The 24,474-nt window shown below is 34.0% G+C and overlaps 1 protein-coding gene across 4 annotated transcripts in view; it reads left to right on the forward strand.

Annotated features, from left to right (window-relative positions):
* ASCC3 (activating signal cointegrator 1 complex subunit 3) overlaps positions 1 to 24,474 on the forward strand; it is a 330,464-nt gene that overhangs the window by 76,983 nt on the left and 229,007 nt on the right. For all 4 annotated transcript variants that reach the window (XR_009054214.1, XR_009054215.1, XM_057737877.1 and 1 more), the window contains 2 exons: positions 16,564 to 16,764; positions 17,220 to 17,360. Coding sequence is in view for 2 of the 4 variants with exons in the window: in XM_057737877.1 (XP_057593860.1) it covers positions 16,564 to 16,764; positions 17,220 to 17,360 (342 nt within the window). In the remaining 2 variants the exon portion in view is untranslated. The remainder of the gene's footprint in view (positions 1 to 16,563; positions 16,765 to 17,219; positions 17,361 to 24,474) is intronic.

Consider the following 24,474-nt stretch of genomic DNA (forward strand, 5'->3'; position numbering starts at 1 on the left):
TATCACAATAGCCTCTCACAATAAAGAGTTACCAAAATGTCAATAATGCAAAGATTGAGATGCCCCAAAATAACAGAGCTGTCTGTCAGAACTTTATGCCCTCCATAGTTGGATATCTTGAAACTTAGTTCTTTTCTTTCGTTCCTTTTTTTTTTTTTGTCTCTTCTAAGTGCTGAGTAAACCTAAAACTATTACAGAATAAGTTTGTTAAAACTTTTAAACTCCAGTGGCTTCTTTTCTAACTTCTTTGATATTGTTGTCATGTACTTTAGTTCTATTTTGTTTTAGTTTTTATACCAGATACTATTATTATTATTTTATAGTCAGTAGTTATTTGGATTTCCTACATAGTTTGCTCATTGTTTTTAAATTTTATCCAGTGCTTTCATGTCCTGTGACTTTTTATTACCTAAATTTTCTTTAGTGGGAATCTGGTGGTGGCAGATTAAAATTCTTCTAATTTTTGTTAATCTAAAATACCTTTAAAACAAGCAATATTGTAACAGATTCAATAAAGACTTTAAAACTGGTCCACATCAAAAAAAAACTTTAAAAAATATTAAAATTAAAAAAACCTTTTATTTTATCATTATTCTTGAAAGATATTTTAGCTGGTAATAGAATTTTAAGTTCATGGGTATTTTCTCTTAGCATATTAAAAATATTACTATATCATCTTTTGCTTTTCATTTTTGCTTTTGAAAAATCTGCAATCGATCTAGTCTTGATTTATTTTAAGGTAAGCTTTTCTCTCTGCCTGCTTTTCAGTTCTTCCCTTTGCCCTTTGAATTTTCCAGTTTTACCATCATGTTTCCAGATAAAACTTTCTTTTTAACTTCTTGCTCATTTTCTCATTCTGTTGTCTGCTTAACATCAGCAAAGAGGAAGGTAAAAGGACTTTACATTTTTCATGCCCCTAAAACATGACAAACAGTGTTAGATAATATTAAAAAAAAAAAATCCCTGTCTTCATTGAGCTGGCAGCATAGTTGGGGGCATAAGATGGCATCTGTGTTGAGTATTTACCAACAAGATACTGTGGAATGTACTAAGTACAAAATCAGTGATTTGAATTTTTTTTGTTTTGTTTTTAATTGGGGTATAGTTGCTTAACAATGTTGTGTTAGTTTCTGCTGTACAACAAAGTGAATCAGCTCTATGTATACATATATTCCCTCCCTCTTGGACCTCACTCTCCCCCTGACTCCCAACTGCCCCCTCACCCCCCTGCCATCCTACCCATCTAGGTCACCACAGAGCACCAAGCTGAGCTCCCTGCGCTATACAGCAGGTTCCCACTAGCTATCTGTTTTACACACAGTAGTGTATATATGTCAATCTCAATTTCCCGGTTCACTCCCCCCTCCCCCTGCCATGTCCACACATCCACTCTCTACATCTGTGTCTCTGTTTCTGCCCTGCAAATAGGTTTATCTTTACCATTTTTCTAGATTCCACATATATACGTTAATATACGATATTTGTTTTTCTCTTTCGGACTTACTTCATTCTGTATTACAGACTCTAGGTTCATCCATGTCTCTACAAATGACCCAATTTCATTCCTTTTTTTATGGCTGAGTAATGTTCCATCGTATATATGTACCACATATTCTTTGTCCATTCATCTTTCAATAGACATTTAGGTTGCTTCCATGTCCTGGCTATTGTAAATAGTGCTGCAGTGAACATTGGGGTGCATGTGTCTTTTTCAGTTATGGTTTTCTCAGGGTATATGCCCAGTAGCGAGATTGCTGGAGTATCACCTCACAGCGGTCAGAGTGGCCATCATCAAAAAAATCTACAAACAATAAATGCTGGAGAGGGTGTGGAGAAAAGGGAACCCTCTTGCACTGTTGGTGGGAATGTAAATTGATACAGCCACTAAGGAGAACACTTTGGAGGTTCCTTAAAAAACTAAAAATAGTCATTTGAATTTAATGTAACCTTATATAGAAGGCAGAGGGGTCAGTACAGGTTATAGCTGTTAATGAAGATTTCTTGGAGAACTTGAGACTTGAGTTGTTTCTCAACTGCTGTCGTCTGGGCAGATTGGGCCTTTTCTGAAGAGTGACAATGAACTTAACCATGTTTTCATAACACAGCTCGTATGGGGTGTACAGAGAAAGGAACAGTTTCTGATTTTGTGTTGAAAACTTTGTGTAGATTGGTGTAGTATATTGGAGATTTTGTCTTGCCCATATTGCTTTGTATATAGAAACTTTAAAATGGTATTTTTGTTATAAAAACTTGGTCACTGTCAGGAGGGCCAGTATATTATTATTCAAGTATTATTTAAAGTATTACCATGGAAATTGTACGGAAAATCTTTAAAATTTCTCAGCTTACTCTCAAAAGTAATTGGGATTAGATTTTGATGCACTCAGTCTGCTATGTGTGAAAGTATGCTTTTGATACTATATTATCTTCTGTTTTAGGGGTCAGTAAATGTTCAATATGTAAAAATTTGTTCCATTAGATAAACTTCCCTATGAATAAGAGATCTGTATATATTTTTGACACTCAGCAAGTATTTAGATTATATGATTAAAAAGTAATGTTTGTTTGCTATGAAAGTGCACTGTAGTTCAAATATATGAAATAGCTAGGTAAAGGGAAGTGCTATCTATATCTTCTTTTCTAAAAAAGAATTAATTTTGTCTGTATGCCCTGAACTTTTTCAGGATTGCAGTACCATAAAGTCTACTGGGAACATTTGCAAAGAGCTAACTAGGGAAACAGCACCAGCTGTTTGAAAAATACCTGCTGAACTAAAGAGAGTTATAACTAACATCTGCCTCTAGCTAGGAGTGATTGAACAAAATAATTTTCTTTACAACCTATGCTTTATTGATTTTATGGGGAGGGAAATTAGAAGAGAGAAGCTAAAAGCTTAATGGCATACTGAGCTACCCCAGAATGATAATTTTAGAACTCAGATGAATTCAGAAGTCTGAAAAGCAGATGAATTTAACTTGTAACATGGGAATTTCAAGTTGCTTTAGAGATAGACTTAGTCCGTATCTTCCCGCATATCTATATATTGTGGTTACACCAGTCTATCATAAATAAACAGAAATATTGGGTATGATTGTATTGCTGCTTACGGGTTTTCATTATTTATCCCTGAAGGTATGTATGGATTGGTTTTCAGTCATCAGTCATCATTTCTTGAGCTCTTGATTGATGCAAGACATTGTGCTCCAGTGGATACCAAAAGGTTTAGAATTATAATTGTGACTTTGAGGAACTTACTATCCCATTAGGCAAGTAGAACTGATGTTGAATTCTCAGCTTCACCATTTTGTGATATGGATCAAGTTTACATAGCACCTCTAAGTTTCAGTTTCCTCATCATACTATTTTGAAAAGATTACACGAATCGGCACACAGAAAATGTGTAGCAGTATCTATGATACATTTTGGAAGATTAGCCACCCAAATTGCAGTATGGTGCTGCAATCCTGAAAAAGTTCAGAGCATACTTCGAATCGTTCTGTTAAGAGGTATGGGTAGGTGGAATTATTTTGGTTCAAGTAACTTTAAAATTCCTCAGAGATGAAGTAACGTAGAAGACAGCTTTAATAAAGATAAAACAAAGGAACTTGCATTTTTATTTTTTAGTTAATACTGTGCATTTTTTAAGGCACCTTGTATCACATTATTTAACTTAATCCCCTTGTATTGATATAAACCCTGAAAGCAAGAGGTTTTAGAGAGGACAAGTTTAAATTTGATCCAGTATCAAATATTGGATATCAAAGAGTGACTAGATAAACATAGGTTACCTTGCTTTTTGTATTCTCAGCAAGCTCTTACATTCTTGATTAATATCAGAGTTGTATGAAATAATAATTATGTAATTTGGGATAATTTTAAATGTATGAGGAAATCAATATATAAAGAAATCTCAATGAATTCTTAGTCTGCATAATATCATGTTTTATTGCATATCTTTCATGATTTCTTTCTTTTAAATGTTTTGCTTATCCTTTAAATCTTTGCATACAACACAAGTTCAAGTAAAGCATTCATCTTACAGGGGATCCCCTTACCTAATTTCTTCCTTCTAATTTGATACATGTTTACACAGAAGTTTTCCTAAGTAAACTGTACTTTGTTTTTCCCAGAGTAGGTTGTGTTAAATTATGAAAAAATCAGATGACTAAGAGAATCTTAATCACTGTGTTGGGGGTGAGTATGAAAAGTTAGGCTAACAGTTCTCAGTCCTGCTTGTACTTGGTAATCTCTTGGGGGGTTGTTAAGAAATGTCCAAGTTACTATTCCCCACCTTAGCAAAATAAATGAACATCTCAAGGGTTGAGTTCTGAAAATCTGTCACTTTTCAAAGCATGAATATTCCCTACTCCGTGTGTGAGAAACCTTTTCTTAAGACTTCAACCGCCCCAGCACATCCTTAGCTGAGCTTCTCCCCAGCAGTTTTTGACTAGGTCCTTCCCCAGCTCTCTCAAGTGATGGGTTCAGTGTAGTTTTGGAACCCTTCTGTGTGAGCTTAAAATCTCACGTGGGGAATGAGCAGTAAATTTCAATTTAAGAAAGCCATTTATAAGCCCAGTTTACTACTTGTTAGTAATAAATAAAGAAAATTCTGAGATTGTGCTTTTATGGAAATGAGTTAATGACATTAAATTGTGTTTTTAAAATATTGACATTTTGCGTTTTAAATAAGCATTTATAAATTTCGTTCTTTAGGAAGTCAATACCAAGTATGTTGTTAAGCATTGGAATATTTGAATACACACGTGTGTGTGCACATTTGTATATTGAACTATTCTAAAAAGTCATTAATACTTTCATTTATATAACACATTTTTGCTGTGCTATTATTATTTTGTATTAAATGGATTCTTGACTTAAAATCATAATAAGTTATTCAAATATTGTTAGATTAGTGAAAATAGTCTCTTATCCTTCAAAACAATTTATTTGATGAGGATTCTGTTAATATGAAATTTTCTTGTTTAAAGAGATATATATTTAAAATGACATCCTTGCTTTATTTAATTGGTTTTGGAAAGCTTAAAGTCATTGGTACTGTAAAAACATTTTAAATTAAGAAATTACCTATAATTTAACAACTGTAACATTTTGTGAGCTTGACCGCATAAGTGCCCAAATACGTTACCCTCTTTAAAGGTTTCAAGAAAGCTTGTGAAAGTAATTTAAAAGTTAAGGTCAAAGCTGAAACAGGTTATTACTGTAAGTATCAGCCAAGAAACTGAAAATAACATTTTCTTTGTGGGACTCAACAGAATTTGACAGAGACTCTTTTGCTTCTATTTTATTGCTATGGTTAAACATGCATCTGTTTATTACAAGGCAGGTCTCACAATTTGGGTCAAAAAGACTGTAATACCAATTAAATAATAGTGTCTTACATTTTTAAGATCTAACACTTAAAGTGACGTCCTGGAGGGATACTTATAATATATACATGTCAGGATAAGTTCATCTCCCTTATGAAAATAATTTATTAATTTAGTAGAAAATGGCAGATTCTTTGTCTCTAATTTTACCTCCGCTTTAAGCATCTGAAGTTTGTATGTGTAATTTTAATACTGGTTTTGTGAATCCAGCCCTCACTTATTCTGATGGTTCTGTCTAAAGATAAACAAACCAAACCTGGACCAATCAAACTCATAACTGAGGTTCAACCATGTGTTTTACTGTCTTCTTGTGCATGAAGAATGTGACTGTTGGCCCAGCACCTTGATGAAAGTGTTGCAGAAGGACATCTGACTGCTGACTTGTTAAAAGAGTGTGCTGGTAGAAACCCACATGTACATTCTCAGTGGTGTATCAGTGGAGTTTGTTATTGTGTAGCCAGAGTTTTGTTTGTCTTTTAAAATTCCCTCTTGCGATTTTTTTTCTTCAGTTTTCTCAGCTGTTAAGTCTTAGCTCAGATCTGGGAATGAGGAGGGTAACTTACCCTTCCAAGAAGAGGTTAGTGCTCCTTTCTAACACCCATTATGCCTTAAGTTCTCAATTAAATCCAGCAGCATTGCAATTATTTGTTTTTCTCTCCTTGTATTTTTCTCTTCAAGGCCGGTAATAGCTACTTATTTATCATTTTGTCATCAGGGAGTACAGTATATTTAGAAGAGCCATCTATTTATTTAATTGGGTTTTTTTGGGTGTTGTTAAATGGACTATTTTCAGGATGAGAGAATTTTTAGGAATTGTCATGTAAAGGCATATTGAGTTTTTTTGGTTACTCTTCTAAATGATGTAAATGCATTCCTTTAAATAATATGGAAGGATTATGAATTATGCATTGTGATTTCTTATTGCTCTTTTCTGTATGTAATGAAAATTGGCTGTTTCATTTTAGACAATAACTAACTTACCTGATTTTCACACAAAATCTTACAATCTCATTTCCTTCAGAGATTTAATAGTAGATTACTCTCCTGAGGCCTTTTGTTGCTAAGACTTAATTTCCTCTACCCAGATTGTCTGTTTCAAAATGAATTAATATCGTGAAACATTAAAACATAGCTCTTCAGTAAAGAGGAGCTGATAGTGGCCATACACTGTCTTTCTTATCTCTCTCTTTTTTTTCTTATCTCTTAATTAACAGAATTGAGTAATATTTCAATGTGTTTTCAAGTGGGAGTACAAATTGGAAATTTGGGGTTTGGTAAAGATGTAGAACTCTTTATATGAAAAACAGGGTGAATCAGTTACTTTGTACTGACATAAAAACATTAGGTATTTATATCTGTCAAGAAAGAAATTATTACTATTTTTAGTACATTAAGACAACATAGAGTAGGTGTCCCCCTTTTGTTTTTCCTTGAAGTAAATATTTCTTTTTTAATGTAAAGAGAAAAGCATTTTTGTGGAGCTAATTATGAAATCTGTTCTATTAAAAAAGTAATATCTAAAATGTAATATCTGTTTATAAAACAGAAATAAAAGTTCCTTTATAATCCCAGATCCAACTGAACAGTTTGATCTGTATCTTTCCATAGTTTTGTTGTATTAACAGATTATATTTAATTATGTGACTGCTCTGTGGCCTGCTTTTTTCCCCTTTTAGATATGTTTCCCTGTGAGAACATATATTTTCTTCATCCTGTTTAACTACTGTAATTCATAAAAATGCATCATGAATTACTTATCTCAGCCTCCTATTTATGGACATTCAACTTGTACTAGTTGTTTTTATTATAAATGATAGTTTAGCAGACGTCTTTTTGCTTATCTATCTGGCATTCTTGTTCAGTTAGTTTACCTTGGATACATTTTTGGAAGTGGAATTTTTAGGTAAAATGAAATGCAGATTTATGAATGTTGATCATGTAAAAGCAGTGTGTGTGATGCATATGAAGATGTAAACATTATCAAGACTAATCAGTTTTTAAAAAATCATAAACACCCAGATTAAAAAGTACACTTACTCTATTTTGCATTTATTCAGTTATTAGTATGGTCCATTATTTTCATTGACTTTATATTTTTATTTTTATAAAATTAAGTTACTTGATTAAAAAATTAGCATAAGGAATAAAAGTGTAAATGAAATCAGTAAGCTTTACAAGTTTTTAACTTGAACTTTAAAATTTGAACTTGTTCCAGTCCTTGCTCTGCTGCTTATTGGCCATTTATGCCAGGGCAAGCTCTCTAATCTCTCCATGCCCAGTCTCCCCACCTCTAAAATAAGGATAATAAAAAAGACCTACTTTATGGGTTTTCTTTGAATGTTGAGAAAAATAATCCCCTTAAAGCATTTAAAACAAGCCTACTGTATAGTATATGCTCAATTAGAAATGCTAGCTAAAGGATACTATTATCATTAAACAGATTAGTGAACAACTTACCAGCCAACTTAAATAACAAGGAATGTTTTTTATGTATTTATCTACAATTCAAGAGCCTTAAGGATAATGTAACATTTTAGTTTTTTTTTATAATGTATTAGGCTACTGATCTTGTTACAAATCATCAATTTGGCCTTGGTGGTGAAGTAGCCTCCTAGGTCTTCCCTGGTTCCGTTCCTTTAAAGGTGAGGGTGTGGAGGTGTGTAGTAGCAGAGGTATAGTTGGGGCCTGAGTAACAGACTCCTGGTAGTCCAGATTCACCTTTAGCTCTTGAGGACAGAGAATAAGTCCTCACAGCTTGGCACTTGGTAGGCAGAGTTTAGTGTTGTACGATGAATGAATGGGAGGGTACATTTTAGATAATGGCAGGGTATAGTTTAGGCTTTGCATTTAATAACAGATCTGGACTTTTGATGAAACCATGGAGTCTTGGGTGAGGTCCCAAGTCTAATGCTACAGGTACTGGATGTAGGAAGAGAACCTGCTTTTTCTTCTATCTCTAAACTTTTAATTGAGAGAAACCTTTGAGGAACTGAGCCTATTAAGACCAAAAAAGAGAATGTTGAGGACAGTGAGTTTGAGGGACATATGACTTAATTTAAAGAACCTTCAGAAGAGTAATTCAATTTACCTTTTCATCTGTGGAGGGTAAAACTCTAGGAATAATAAAAAGAACTTTTTTAATATGAAACATTTTTGCAATACTTGAGAGCTCATTTAGGCATCTCCACTTAATCAAACACACCTTTACTTTTTCTGTTTTTTTAAGGCAGTCAGTTGTATATCTTTGTGTATGTCTTTTATCTTTTACTTTTTGCATCGGTATTATCACATTTTAAAAACTAGAAATCCTTAAATAGTGAGAAGTCTCTTAATATATCCTTGTCCCCTATCTGCCCAGCTCCTTCCTTCTATTAAAAATCAGTATAGGGGCTTCCTAGGTGGTGCAGTGGTTAAGAATCCGCCTGCCAATGCAGAGGTCACGGGTTCAATCCCAGCTCCAGGAAGATCCCACATGCTGCGGAGCAACTAAGCCCGTGTGCCAAAAAAAAAAAAAAAAAAAAAATCAGTATATTAGATTTTATGTATTCTTCCAGAATGTCTACAAGCAAATATAAACGTATTTCAGTGTTAAATATTAAACATATATAAGCAGTAGATTCTTATTCCCTAATTCCCACCCCACCATCTTTGAGAAAAGTAGCATGTTGTAATATTTTTATGCATCTTGCTTTTTTCAAATAACAAGATCTTTCCATCGTAGTAAATAGAATGCGTCCCATGGCTGTTGAGTAGTTTCTGCTTTGGAACGTGGTTTGTGAGAATCGTCAGCCTGGTGGGTTCCACCATATAGACCTTGAACTGACTGTACTGAGTTGTAATTATCTCTGATTCTGAAATTCTGAGCCTAAGGCACATGCTATCTAGAGCTAGAGGAAACTTAAACTGTGAAAATTACATACTGTATGTCTTTAGTATCTATATGATTTTCCTAAATAACTACTGAAATTGATGTTTCCTGTTAGAATATTTAAAACTTAAGCTTATGATACATACACTAACTTGGAAGGGATGACATGATCCTGGCTTTATCTTAGATACCCAGTTAAGGCATTTTAATTGACTGGCACTGTAAGTACCTACATTTGATCGTTATAAACAGTTAATATAGAATGTTTAGTGTACGTTTTTGTTCTTCCAGGTAAATAGTATCATCCAGATTATTTTTTAAAAATAAAGCATGCATTTCACAGCAGCCCGTGTAGCTAGTGTTTGATGAAGTATATTAGAAACATATTTTCTATGGAATTGCATATATGATTCATGTCATTTCTGTAAGATTCGTAGTCTGATGAGTCCAAAGTATACATAGACAAGTGGTCTTAGGATGAAATTTGTAACAGTTTCATCTACTGATTATGATGTTTTGAAAATGCTTGGTTAATACTAATTCAAAGGGAAAATGGTACATATTTTAAAATGACTATCTGGGCTAAACATAAAGCCTTTGTGATAAATTAGCCATGAGATACTCAGTTTTCTGTTTAAGAGCAAATATTAACATACTAAGAAAAATAATTGCAGTTTAACTTTTTATATTCATTAGTGTATAAAATGAATACCTGTGTTTCTTATAAGTTAGAGGAATATCAAATATTTGGAAGCAATGATTGTTACTGCCATTAATTAGACATTCGTGTATGTATGAAATATAAATAAAACAATGAATATTATTACATAATTCTAAATTTGAGTAAAATAGTTTCGATATAGTCACAACTTTTCTTCCTCTAATCTTTTGTTTTCTTAAGATATTTATGAATATAATTTGAATATCATTCAAATACAAGTTCCTTACTCATAATGAACTTTAACTTAATTATCTCATGTTCCAGTAGCTCACAGACATAATTTGAAACATACTGAATCCTCTAGTGATATTTTTAATATATTACAGTTGCTGCCTGTACACATTCCTTTTGTTTTTTTAACAAGATTATGATGAAAATTATTTCATTCATTTTTCTAAATTTAAAATGAAAAACAAAAAGAAACTTTGAGGGGGGGCAGAATGTGGGCTGTTGAAGTAATTTATAAATTTTTGTAGGTTTTTTTTGTAACAGTTCTCATCAGCGTGTTCTGTTGCTAGTAAAGACTGTATATATGCAACAATATTTTTAATTAGTTAATTAATTTATTGGCTGTGTTGGTCTTCATTGCTGTGCGTGGGCTTTCTCTAGTTGCAGCGAGTGTGGGCTTCTCATTGCAGGAGCTTCTCTGTTGCAGAGCACAGGCTCTAGCACGTGGGCTTCAGTAGTTGTGGCACATGGGCTCAATAGTTGTGGCTCGCGGGCTCCAGAGCGCAGACTCAGTAGTTGTGGCGCATGGGCTTTGTTGCTCTGCAGCATGTGGAATCTTCCTGAAGCAGGGATCGAACCCGTGTGCCCTACATTGGTAGGCGGATTCTTAACCACTGTGCCACCAGGGAAGTCCGCAACAATATTTTAAGGATTCTTTTGCAGTGGTTTTGAAATAAATATAGAGACATTAATTGGCAAACTGAATCATTGTATGATAGTATTTTAGATGGTATATTTGGTGGTAATTTCTATCTGGAGCTAAGACAAACTCAGTTTAGGTCTCATCTCTTCCACAATTTATTGGTGGTGTGGACTTGGGTGAGTTGTTCTTCTCTAGGGTTCAGTTTGTTCTGCTACCCTGTAGTCTTTTGGGAAAATCTTTAGAGGTAGAGGCGTCTCTGTAGTAGTCCGGTCTTCATAGTCTGGTCATGGCCTACTTTTCCATCTTCATCATCTCTGCTACCCCTTCCTCCCATCTCTGTCAAACAACTACTAACTTTTAATTAGTTCCAGGTGTTTTTCTAGTACTCAGTTTCTTCTACGTGAAATAACGTTCTTTTTAGTGACTCTCCCCTCAGATACCTCAGCACGTAGTCTGTATCTTTATTACAGACAACTGAACTGATGTAATATAATTTTATCATCTTTTTTTCTCTTTAAACCACAAATTAAATATTCTAAGGATAATTTTAGATGCTAACTTTTGTTAAGAGAAGGAATATTTATATTGACATAAGTCCTTAGCATAGTAATATTTATACAAATGATCAGTAAATGATTGTTGTATTGAATAGAATGTTATAAACCTCCATGTATGATAGGTTTGTCTGTCAGTGTATTCATCTAATGCCTTAGTTTACTTCTTGACTGAACTGTAACCTTTAAGAACCAAATAAATGTTTCATATTCAAGGTTGAATATAGATTTTTTTCTGGAACTGCTACATATTTTGGTTAGATCCAGTTTACTGTTCCTTCAGAAGATATTATGTATGAAGTGTGCATCTTTTTAAGACTTTCAAGACTTTTTCCCTCATTTATTCAATTGATATATCAATCAATAAAAGTTTATTTAGAGGCTTGTTATGTTCCTCTCAGTTGGTTAGGTACTATGGTAATGCAAAGGCTAATAAAACTGAATCCTTAGTTTCAATCCAGTGGGCCAGATATACGTATAAACAAAGCATTTCAGTGTTTGTGGTTAAGGGCCCTAATGACAGTATATAAAGGGAGTTGTATGAATGTCCAGCTACTGAGAGAAATGGGAGTTCCTTAAATCCTTTGAAGTGCAGCAAAGTATAAATGCATAAATACAATAATTGCTTATGGAATTGGAGAGAACCAGAGATTACATTTGAACTTGAGCTTGAATGATAATGAAGAGTTTCTCAAAGTTGGGAAAGGTATTATAGGTCGTGCAAAGGGACAAAGAATGTTCAGAGCATAGTACATATAGATAGTGGTAGTGGAAGATAGTAACATCTTCTGTGCCTTGAAGGATCTTGTATGCTACATACACTGTATAGTTAAAATTGACAGTGAGACGTCTCAGAATATCTTCAGCCTAGAATGTGACATGATCAGATTTGTAATTTAGGAACAATGGGCTGTTCTGTATTTCTTGTCATGAGTCTATAAAGACTGGAAATTGCAGCATTCATTTACCATAGTATTTTAGAAGCTTCATATACAAAACAAAGATGATATACAACAGTGATGATAATAGATGCTACTAATTTATTTCAACACAGTTGCAAGTACCTACACTGTGTATGGTTTATACTATAGGGTTTATAAACATTATCCATTAAAGACTGTGATTCTGAAGTTATACTGTCTTCAAATCCTAATGCCACCATTTATAGCTGTGAAATTGAGTACCAGTTCCTCCACATCCCCACCAACACTTTCAATGGGCTTTTTAAAAAAATTTAGCCATTTTAATAGCTGTATAGCGTTATCGCCTTGTGGTTTTTAGCTTTCATTTCCCTGATGACTAATGGTACTGAGCATGATTTTTGTGTGCTTCTTACCATCCACATATTTTCTTTGGTGAAGTGACTGTTCAAAATCATTTGACATTTAAAAAATTGAATTGTTTGTTTTCTTATCGTTGTGTTTGGAGAATTCTTTATATATTCTGGATGCAGGTCCTTTATCAGACGCAAACTTCAGAGATTTTCTCCCGTGCTGTGGCTTCTTCTTTCATTTGCTTAACGTTATCGTGAAAACTGTAAGGTTTCTATTTTGCTTAAGTGCTGTCTATCAGTGTTTGTTTATAAATTATGCTGTGTTTAAGAAGTCTTGGCCTAACTGAAGACCACAAAAAATTTCTCTTTTATTTTCTTTAACAAGTTTTATAGTTTTAAGTTTCATTTTAGGTCAGTGATCCATTTTTTTAAAAATTTTTTTAAAATTGAAGTATAGTTGACTTACAATGCTGTGCCAGTCTCTCAATGATCCATTTTGAGTTAACTTTTGTATATGGTAGGAGGTATAGATCCAAGTTTATCTTTTGCGTGTGGCTATCCATTTATTCCAGCATCATTTATCAAAAGTGCTATCCTTTGTCTTTGCATTGCCTTTGAGCCTTTGTCAAAAATCAGCCGTCCATATGTGTGAGGGCTTCTTTCTGGATTCCTTATTCTGTTCCTCGATTTATTTATCTTTATGCCAATACCATGGTGTTTTGATTTCTCTAGTTTTTAAACAATCCTTGAAATCAGGTCATTTTAGCTCTCTTACATTGTTCTTTTTCACAGTTGTTTTGTCTCTTCTCGGTCCTGTGTGTTTCCATATGGATTTTAGAACCAGCTTGTTAATTTCTATAGAAAAGCCTGCTGAGATACTGAATTAGATTTGCATTGAATCTGTACGTCAATTTTGGAAGAACTGACATCTTTCATAGGTTTTTTTTCATTTCTATTAGCAAAATTACATAGTTTTTAGTATATAAGTGTTTCCCATCATAAAAAATTTTCTGATTTTGATGCTATTCTAATTGACTTTTAAAAATTTTTTACTTTCAGAATTTTCATTGATAGTATATAGAAATATAATTTTTTAAAAAATGCTGGTCATGTATCCTCTAACCTTCTTAAATTCAGTTATTAGTGTTAGGAAATTTTTTTTGTAGATTCCATCAGATTTTTGCCTAGGAAATCATGTCATTTTTAAATAAAGACAGTTTTTCTTCTTCCTTTCCTATCTAATGCCTTTATTTTTAAATTAAAAAATTTCTTTTCCTGGATTGCACTGACCTCTAGTACAATGATAAGTGGTGAGTATAATATCTAGTACAGTGTTAAGTGGTGAGTATAATATTTTGTTCCTGATTTTAGGGGAAAGCATTTAGTCTTTCACCATTAAGTATAGTATGAGCTGTAGGGTTTTTGCAGATATCCTTTGTCAGGTGGAGGAATTCCCTTCTATTTCTAGTTTGCTGAGAGATTTTTTTCTTTTTAGTCGGGGATAGATGTAGGATTTTGTCAAATTTTTCTACATCTATTGAGATGATCATATGGTTTTTCCATTATAGTTTATTATTATGGTGAATTGCATTGAGTTTGAATGTTAAACTAATACTGCATTCCTCTGATAATCCCCACTTGGTAGTGATATATATTATGTTGTAGAATGTGATATAATAAAGTTTTGTTTATAATTTTTGTGTTCATGAGGGATATTGGTCTGTAATTTTATTTTGTTTGGTTTTGGTATTAGGAGAATGCTTGCCTCATAGAATGATTTGGAAAGCATTCTCTCCTCTGCAGTTTTTCTGAACAGTCTAAAACTCCATGAAAAATTGATATTATTTCCTCATTAAATGTTAGGTAGAATTTACCAGTGAAACTGTTCGCGCCTGGAGTTTTCTTTGTGGGAAGGATTTTAACCTCAGCCTTACTTTCTGTAATAGGTATGGAATTATTTAAGTTGCATATTTCTTCATGAATGAGCTTTGGTAATTTGTGTCTTTTAAGAAAGTTATCCACTTCATCTTAGTGGTCAATTTATTGGCATAAAGTTGTTTATAAAATTCCCTTATATTTTAATATTTGCAGCATCTGTAGTAATGTCATCTTTCTCATTCTTGACATTAGTAATTTCTGTCTTTTTTTTTTTTTTCCTGTCCATGTCGCACAGCTGTGGGATCTTAGTTCCACAACCAGGAATTTAACCCCAGGCCCTCGGCAATGAGAGTGTGGAGTCCTAACCACTGGACCACTGGGGAATTCCCTGTCTTCTCTCTTTTATTCCTGATAAGTCTGGCTAGAAATTAATCAATTTTATTTTTCTCAAAGAAGGAGCTTTTCTGCTTTCATTTCATTGATATCTACTTTGATCTCTACTATTTCTTTTATTCTGTTTACTTTGGTTTTAATTTTTCCTTTTTCTGATATCTTATTTTGAAAGATGAAGTCATTCATTTGAAAGCTTTCTTCTTTTTTCATATAGGTAGCTAGTGCTATATATTTTTCCTTGAGTATTGCTTTAGCACAAGCCACAAATTCTCATATGTTGAGTTTTCATTTTCTTCAATTAAGAATACTTAATTTCCCTTTTGATCATTTCTTTCATCCATGGGTTGTTTAGGAAGAATGTTACTTAGTTCCAAATATTTGGGTATTTTCTAAGAATTTTTCTAGTAAGGATTTCTAATTTAATGCCATTGCGATCAGGGAATTTATTTTGTTTGTAAATTGCTTCCTTTTCAATTTATTGAGACTTGTTTTATGGCCCAGAATGTGGGATATATCTTGTTAAATGTTCCATGAGCACTTGAAGAGAATATGCATTCCCCTGTTGTTAGATGAATAAATGTCAATCTGGTCAAATTGGTTGATAGTGCTGTTCAAATCTATTATAGCCTTGCTGATTTTCATGCCTACTTGTGCTATCAATTCTTGGAGAGGGATGTTGAAATCTCTGACTGAAATTGCAGATTTGTCCATTTCTCTTTGTGTGTCTATCAGTTTTTGCTGCATGTATTTTGAAGATCTATTATTTGGTATATAAACATTTAGGATTGCTATGCCCTAAAGATTAATCATCTTCTTTATCATGAAATCACTGGGTCTCTATTCCTGGTAATATTCTTGGCTTTTAAATTTATTTTTTTCTGGCATTAATGTAGCTATTCCAATTTCCTGCCATTAATTCCATTCAGTGTTTTTGTTTACTCTCAGACACTGTAGTTTTCCTCTCTAAAGACTTTTTGCATGGAAGATTTTAGAAAAAATTAACTACTCTGTGTCTAATTTCTTCTCTATTAAAAGGACATAATAGTGTCTATACTATACAACTATTTTGAAGATTAAATACATATATCAAAGTGCTTACAGTTGCATGTGTCACAGTGTAAATTCTGAACAAACATAATTTGTAGCTGTTATTCCTACTATTAAGGCTGCCTTTTCAAAAAAAATCTTTAAAAATCCATAACATATTGAAACAGAATTTCCTATTGATTTATATTCCCCAGGGACTTTCTTGTTTGCACTTTCATTAGTCACCCTCAATCTAAATAAACTACGCTATCATCATATGAAATCAAAAGATACCTGTTTAATTTTGTTCTATTATGTTATTGTCATTGTTTTGTACTTAGGATTGTGTACAAAGATACAGGTATAGTCTCATTATCATATTTTTCAAATTTAGTGTGTTGCAATTGCCAGGTGCATTACAATTGTACAGTAGTTGTGGGTTATCAGCTGCACACACTTAGTTTAAATACAGGACACAGTGAGAGACTAAACAAATTAGTCCCTTTTTTTTTAATCACAGAAATTTTACATTTAATGTTTTATATGAGACGGTCACACTATTATCATTTATAGTGGATCATGTCTTTTTTAGATTGGACAGCTGGCTTTTAAAGGAATGAGGAGACTCAACAGAATCCAGTCAATTGTGTTTGAGACTGCCTACAACACCAATGAGAACATGCTGATTTGTGCCCCTACTGGAGCCGGAAAGACCAACATTGCAATGCTTACGGTTTTGCATGAAATTCGCCAACATTTTCAACAAGGTGTTATTAAAAAGAATGAATTTAAGGTAGGAAATTAACAAGTCAGACAACAGCTTTTTAAATTGTAAAATTTAAAATCATTTTTGCCACTGTACATGTTATATGAAATTTGGAAGTTTTTAAGGATATTATACATGAAGTCATGTGAAGAATACTGCGTGGTTTACTTCGTTACCTTTAGGCAATCCCTGTTTGTGTTATGAAAATCCCACTACCCCTGTGAAAGCTATGAAAATGCACTTAGCTTTGAAGGACCAGTTTTCAAAGTTGATCAGGCTATATAAACAAATTCCATTGTCCTTTAAACAGTGTACACTTATGCAACAAAGATCAGTATTTTTCATGTATCACTATTAAGATATTTCACCCTAAGTGGCTACAATCATATTTCACAATAAATAGTGACTTGTTCTTGACTGCTGTGAAACAAATGACATTGTAGTTTTTTCTCATTCATCAAGCTAGTGTTTCTTTGATGCAGATCATATATGTTGCTCCAATGAAAGCATTGGCAGCTGAAATGACAAATTACTTCAGCAGACGTCTAGAGCCACTGGGCATCATTGTGAAAGAATTGACTGGTGATATGCAGTTGTCAAAAAATGAAATTTTACGAACTCAGGTATGTTGTATACTTACATTTTTAATACTATTCTTTTTTTCTTTTTTCCAGACAGTTGTGGAATTTGTTAAACAACTATACCTTAAATAACGATAAAACACAGTATGAATGTAGTGTGGTGAACTTCTTTTATTTGTAACCACATCCTATCCTCTACAGAAGAGATTTTTGCTAGTACTTTATTCTGTTATATCCTTTCTAACTTCTATGATTCTTTCTGTATCTTGAATATTGTTAGATTCCTGGTGTAGATTTTAAGTCATTGACAGTAAATGTTTATCTTTTAAAACAGTAGGCAGGGCTTCCCTGATTGCACAGTGGTTAAGAATCAGCCTGCCAACGCAGGGTTTGAGCTCTGGTTTGGGAAGATCCCACGTGCCTTGGAGCAACTAAGCCCGTGTGCCACAACTACTGAGCCTGAGCTCTAGAGCCCGTGAGCCACAGCTATTGGGCCCATGCACCACAACTACTGAAGCCCATGGGCCTAGAGCTTGTGCTCCACAAGAATAGAAGCCACCACAATAAGAAGCCCACGCACTGTAACGAAGAGTAGCCCCCACTCTCTGCAACTACAGAAAGGCTGCACGCAGCAATGAAGATCCAGTGCAGCCAATAAATAAAAAATAAAATTAATTAATTAAAAAATAATAAAAAAATAAAACAATAGGCAATGAGGGTGTTCATAAGACCAGACTTCAGTTTTAACAGCAGTTAAATATATCTTTATATTTTATATTTTATAGATCTTTAAAGGATCCCACTAGCATTCTAAAGTATTCTATAAGGATGGTTTAATGAATATAAAGTTTTTAGTCATTCTTTATTTTAGCAAATAGAAAGCTGATAAATCTTGCACTGTATATAGCACTATATTAGGTGAAATGTATGACAGTTAAGGCATTTAAGATACCATTCCTGCCTTCAGCAATCTTATACTGTAACTGAGTAGACAAAAACTATGTTAGAACTACAACTAGATTGTCTTTAACGGATGCAACATGTAAGTAAGATGATGTTCATGGTGCTTTTAAAGAATAAAATAATGTATAACCAAATATGAGTGGGACAGTTCATGGGAGTTTAATGGAGAATAGATGATGTAGCTTTTGAAGCAATGAATAGACATTGACTTAAAATGTGATTGGAGGATGTCTTCATTTCCTAGGGCTGCCATAACAAAATATCACAAGCTCTGTGGCTTAAACTAACAGAAACGTAATTCTCTCACAGTTCCGGAGGTCAGAAGTCTGAAATCCCGGTGGCAGTAGGATTTAGTTCCTTCTGGAGGCTTTGACAGAGTCTCCTTTTCACGTCTCTCTCCTGGTTTTCGGTGGCTGCTGGCAGTCCTTGGCAGGGCACCCTGTGGCCAGTACACACATCACCGTAGTCTCTGTCTCAGTCCTCACGTGGACTTTTTCCCTGCATGTCCTTTCCCCTCCTTTGCTGAGAACACTAGTTATTGCGTTTAGGACCCACTGTAATACATATGATCTTATCTGAAGGTCCCTACCTTAATTATGTCCACAAAGATCCTTTTCTCAAATAAGGTTACAGTCACAGTTCTAGGTAGACACACGTTTTGGGATGTACCATTCAGCCCGCCGCAATGGGTATGCCAGGTGAAGTGAGCCACACAGCTCAAAGATGGAAAATCAGGTTCCAGTTAAATGTATTTTGGACTGGATAAGGATAGAGTGCATTATAATAAACATTTCGGTCAGTTTTACCAGTTATTCTTAAGTTTGCCTTTCATAGACACTCTTTTTTCTTTTTCATAGACAATCTTGAAAAAACAATCAAATCTTACTATTTATATTCAGGCATGTTCATTGTAGTATTTTTAAAAATATATATAACAAAGACTAAGAAGAAATTAAATGTCTATGAATAGAAGACTAGGTAAACAATATGATATCTCTTGATAAAATAAATATTCCTTAAAATGATGTTTTCTTGGAATTTTTAATGACCTTAGAAATTAAACTTTAGAAAAAAATACAGGAACAACTCTTTATGTTAATACAATTATATATTCTATACAATAACGAAAACGCTATCAGGAAGATTTTTTCCCCACTATTTCTACTGTAAGAATGTATTAACGTTATAATCTAAAAAATAAGCATAATTTTTATTTTACTTGAGTTTAGGTATCGTTGTTTTATTCAGCATAATTATTTTTCTTCAATAGAGTTGCCCATCTTTTATATCCACAATTATTTGTTGGTGGTGGTGGTGGTGGTTTAAACTACCAAGATACTGAAGGAGCTTGGTAGTATTTGGAAGAAAATCAGTAAAATGAGGGTTTGTACATGTGAAGAAAAAAAATGCCTTTCTATAGATGTTGAGTTTTCAAGTCAGTCCAATATAATATGTATAGCAAATAAATGAGATAATTTTTAAAGTTACTGAAAATAATAAAATTACCTTATTTAGAGATCAAAAATTGGGAAAGTAAAGATGTGTTAATTTTATAAAGAAATTCCAAAATTGCCACCATTTTAGGACTCAGTGATTAATAACTAAGGCTCTAATTAAGGGTACTTTGAGAAGTTTGGAAAATTTCCCAAAATGTAGAGATGGTGAAGACTTTAGTTCACTGAAGTTTTTGTTTTTTTAATAAATTTATTTATTTACTTATTGGCTTCATTGGGTCTTCATTGCTGCACGCAGGCTTTCCCTAGTTGGTGGAGAGCCGGGGCTACTCTTTGTTGTGGTGTGCAGGCTTCTCATTGTGGTGGTTTCTCTTGTTGCAGAGCACGGGCTCTAGAACACAGGCTCAGTAGTTGTGGCACACAAGCTTAGTTGCTCCTCAGCATATGAGATCTTCCCAGACCAGGGATCGAACCCGTGTCCCCTGCATTGGCAGGTGGATTCTTAACCACTGTGCCACCAGGGAAGCCCTAAAGTATTTGTTTTTGTATTGTTAATAGCTTTAGCTTTTGGAATGCTAAAATGAAAAACTTTTAAACTCACATCTAAACTGTAAAATAGAATTTTGTCATATCAACAGTGACAGTATTTGTTACTATTCTTTTAGCTTGTGAAGGACTGATATTCGATTGCTATCAAGGTATATGACAATACCAGTTGTTAAAAAATACTGAAGTATTTTTGAGCAAGTTGGGAAACGGATACTGCTAAGAGCCCTCCAAGTGCAGCCCATACCAACTCATAATCCAGCAATTGAAGGGTTAGTACCTAGAAGAGCAGGAGGCTTCTAGGATATAGTTTCAGTTCTAGGACAGCTGTTCTTATTATCTGGTTTTCCTGCAGTTACTCACCCTGTTTTCTTCCTTTCCTGTACCAATGCCGACGTCCCCGGGCCTCAGTGCTAGTCTCAGGTGGGAATGAACGAATACCTTTGCCTGTCAGCCTGGCATCCTTACCACCCCCTTTTCTGGTGGAGAGTTGTCTGTTCATACTGATTGTTAAATATTTTAAATATTATACCTAATTTTTAATTAATACTACTGTTTAAAGATTTATTAGCGAAGACCAGTATCTATTTCAGTAAAGGTTAATAGATAAAAGCAATGATCAAGGATATAGCTCTGGTTATTAATGACATTTTCCTTCAATTAAAAAAAAATTCTTTTAACCATAAGTAACCTCTTTAAAGTTGTTGCTGAACCCAGCATCTGGCCCATTACGAGTCAGGTTTTATGGACTGACTTCTTTTCTGTGAATGAGTCGCATCCCCCTGTTGCATATCTAGTAATTTTTGATTGAAAGTAAAGTTTTAGCCACTTAGGATTCTGTTTATTCTTCTAAGAATTACTCAGTTTTTGTTTTAATAGACGCTTAGGTTTCTTGATTTCAAACTGCAGACTCTGGTCTGCCCCGTGATGTGCAGCTCCTGATGCCTGTTTAGTCGGGCCCCATCTGTCTCCCGTGCGTCTGTGTAACCACTGATTTGGTGGTGAGTCAGGGATTTGGGCAGTGATAGGGCTCACCTTCTCCAGGGGTTACAGTGTAACCTCCTGCTGCCCTACTATTTTGGAACCTGTACTCTGTAGGAAGGAAAAAGTTTTCCTCAATCTCTTCACGTCTCTGACTGGATCTGCAAATTAAACTGACAAAGACAGATTAACAAGAGAAAAGTAAATAAATTGTATTAAATTTTCACATGTACATAGGAGACTGGACAAGAGAATGAAGGTCCAAAGAAGACCCAGAGCAGGAAGTTTTTATACCTTTTAGACCAAAAAACCCCCAATAAATTCATGAAGACCTGGCAGGACAAGAGTTTGAGTGAGAGGTGGTAAATGGTGAAGAAGTAAGTAGGGAGAGGAGTTACTTTATACAGATTTCTTGGCCCCAGATTCCCTGTCTCTGGTGATGAGAATGTCTTCTTTCCTCCTGGCACAAACAGGTAACCTTTCACATGGGAGATTCATGCCTTGCTTCAGGGAAGAAGGGCCAAGAGGGAGAGGTTAGAATGACCTTCCTGCTTCTGCCTTCTTCTCAAACTCCTTCAGCTTGCGATATTCAGTATGCCAGGGTGCCATGTTTGGGGTTCCTGTGTCCAAAACTCCATCAACTCTGACACTTCAAGTTAGTCTAGTCATTGCTACCAGCCCCTGGAGCTTTGTGGGGAATTCACGGAGGAAAAGCATCAAATTCAGAAATTTGATTCTGTCTGGCTCTATCTTTTCAGAGTAGATTTTGTTCTGGTGTTAGCCTACCTTTTCACTTGGGACTCCTTGGTTATCTCTCATAAATGTATTGTTTAGTTTTCAGTCCAGCATTTGAGAAGTTCTCATGTTGTTGGGCTTTTTATTTGAATTTCAAGCCGCTTTACCAGTTCTGAATGCCAGATCTGAACTCTGATTTGTGGCACTTTTTGCTATGAGGCTGCAGTAATTTTTTTTAATTGTATCAATATTTTATAATTATCTTCAGAGGTTTATACCACCACTTTGCTCCTCTGTCATTACTAGAGGTTGATTCCAATATCTTAGTATATTTATTATTGAGTTTATTAGTATTTAAAAAGTACTAATTGTCTTTCTAGCAGTAAGGATAGGAAGTTTATTTTAAAAATCTAATAATTATATTTGATATTTTACATACAGAATGCCTTTATCATCATTGCTTTAATCATCATCTGCTGGAGACATTTTAATAATTTCAGAAAATGTCTTTTATTAAAAGGACTTTCTCTAGATTTCTAATATTCTCTATGAAATTTGAGTGATTAGATATCATCTAGCCTTTTCCTTGAAACATTCTAAATTGGATTATGTTAAAAAATCTAGACCATTATCACCTAAAAACAAGAGTATCAATTTATACTCAATTTATCTGTAGTCACTATCTAATAAATGTTTATTCTTTTTATGTAATTTGTACACTTGGCACAATGAACCAAATCATGCTTAAAATTTTAAATTTATACAATAAAGAGAAAGGAGTTTTATAGATTTGTATAACACAGTACTATGTTCTGTACAGTTTCTAAATTTATGAACACATTAGATTCTGCAAGTTTGTGCATTTATAGAAGTAGTGTTATGTATGATAGGTTCCCAGGCTAGTTCTCAGGGGCTAGCTGGACATACAATCTTGAGATCATTATCTCAGAACTACATATCAGGACACATAGACTGATAGATATTTTTTTAGTGTGTAATTTTTACTTTCATAATGTCTTATGAAGTCATATACATTAGATAAAAATTTGACACATAACAAATTGTGTTTATTAAAAATAAAATGTCCTGAAACTGGAACCATTCTACAGCATGAGGCCATATCTGTGGTATAGCTTGCCTAAAGGAATGAGTTTTGTATCCTGGTGGGTACAGTGAAATTAAGGGAAGAAATTGCCATTTTGTTCCTCTCTTATTACTTGCAAGTCTAGACTTAGGAAATTTTCTGTAAATATGAAGTTTGGCTTTGGTAATCTTATCTCACTACTGTGCCGAATCCACAGGTCTTCCGTTGTATCTTTCTGCATACCATTAACAGACTGGTTAAAACAACAACAACAAAAAACCAGACCCCCCCCCCCCAAACCCCTGCATTTTTGGTCTTTCACATTGCTATAGCGAGGGAGCTCTCAAAATTGGTATGAGGACACCCAGAGTTTGCTAAGCCTCTTCAGGGGATCAGCGAGGTTTAAACCAATTTTTGTAATAATATTATGATGTTACTTTCTTTTACTCAAATCATTTGCTCACAAGAATACAGTTGACTTTTCCAGAGGCTGCATAATGTGTAATGTCGTCATCACGAACAGCTAATGGAATGAGTACTTTGTGTTCTTATGTTGTAAAAATTTCTTAGTTTCAATTTCTAATATAAGAATACTGAAAAAGAAAAACTCTTTGAGGCCTCAATAATTTTTAAGAGTGCAAAGGAGTCCTAAAGGTAGAACGTTTTGAGAACCACTACTATAGGGGAAAGCTTCTTGTACACGACATTGGATTCTCTTCATAATCTACATGCAGCCTGGTTTTCAACCTAATGTTCCCAGCTGCTTTCCAATATAAACTTCAGCGAGACTGTTTTTGCTTTTTTCTAAAATAACATTACTCAACATTTTCTCAAATGAACTTTGCTAATTAATGTTTCATCTCACGTTTTCTCTTTTTCATAATGTCTTCCTTTATCCATTGACATTTCTCCAAATCTTACTCATTCTACAAAACTCAGTTTGAACTCCAATAAGCACTTTATTTCCTCTTGCCTGAGTCCTATAGCACCATTCATTTATATTCCTAAAATAATACCTAGTCCACAAAGTCTGCTTTTGGATCTGATGTGGTTTTAGAAATCTGGACTGCTCTGAAGTAAAATTTTGATTGCTCTTATACCATATTCGGTTGTGTTACTGATGCTAATGAAAGAATATTTATGGAAAGACAAGGCAGGTAACATTTGAATTCAAATTATGGGCCGGTCACTCTACTAAGTGCGTATATACATCCTCACTAAGTCATTACAAAAACGTTATTGAGTACTGTCTTCATTTCACACATACAGAAAGCAAAACTCGTTAAAATCCATCTCGATTTATATATTATATTTTCAGAATGTTGATGAGCATGTCTTTGTCTCTCATTTGCTTATCTCTGTACTTCCCTAGATCTGCCCTGTATCCTTTGGC

Source organism: Hippopotamus amphibius, chromosome 6 (genome assembly GCF_030028045.1).
Source record: "Hippopotamus amphibius kiboko isolate mHipAmp2 chromosome 6, mHipAmp2.hap2, whole genome shotgun sequence".
Classification (NCBI taxonomy): domain Eukaryota; kingdom Metazoa; phylum Chordata; class Mammalia; order Artiodactyla; family Hippopotamidae; genus Hippopotamus; species Hippopotamus amphibius.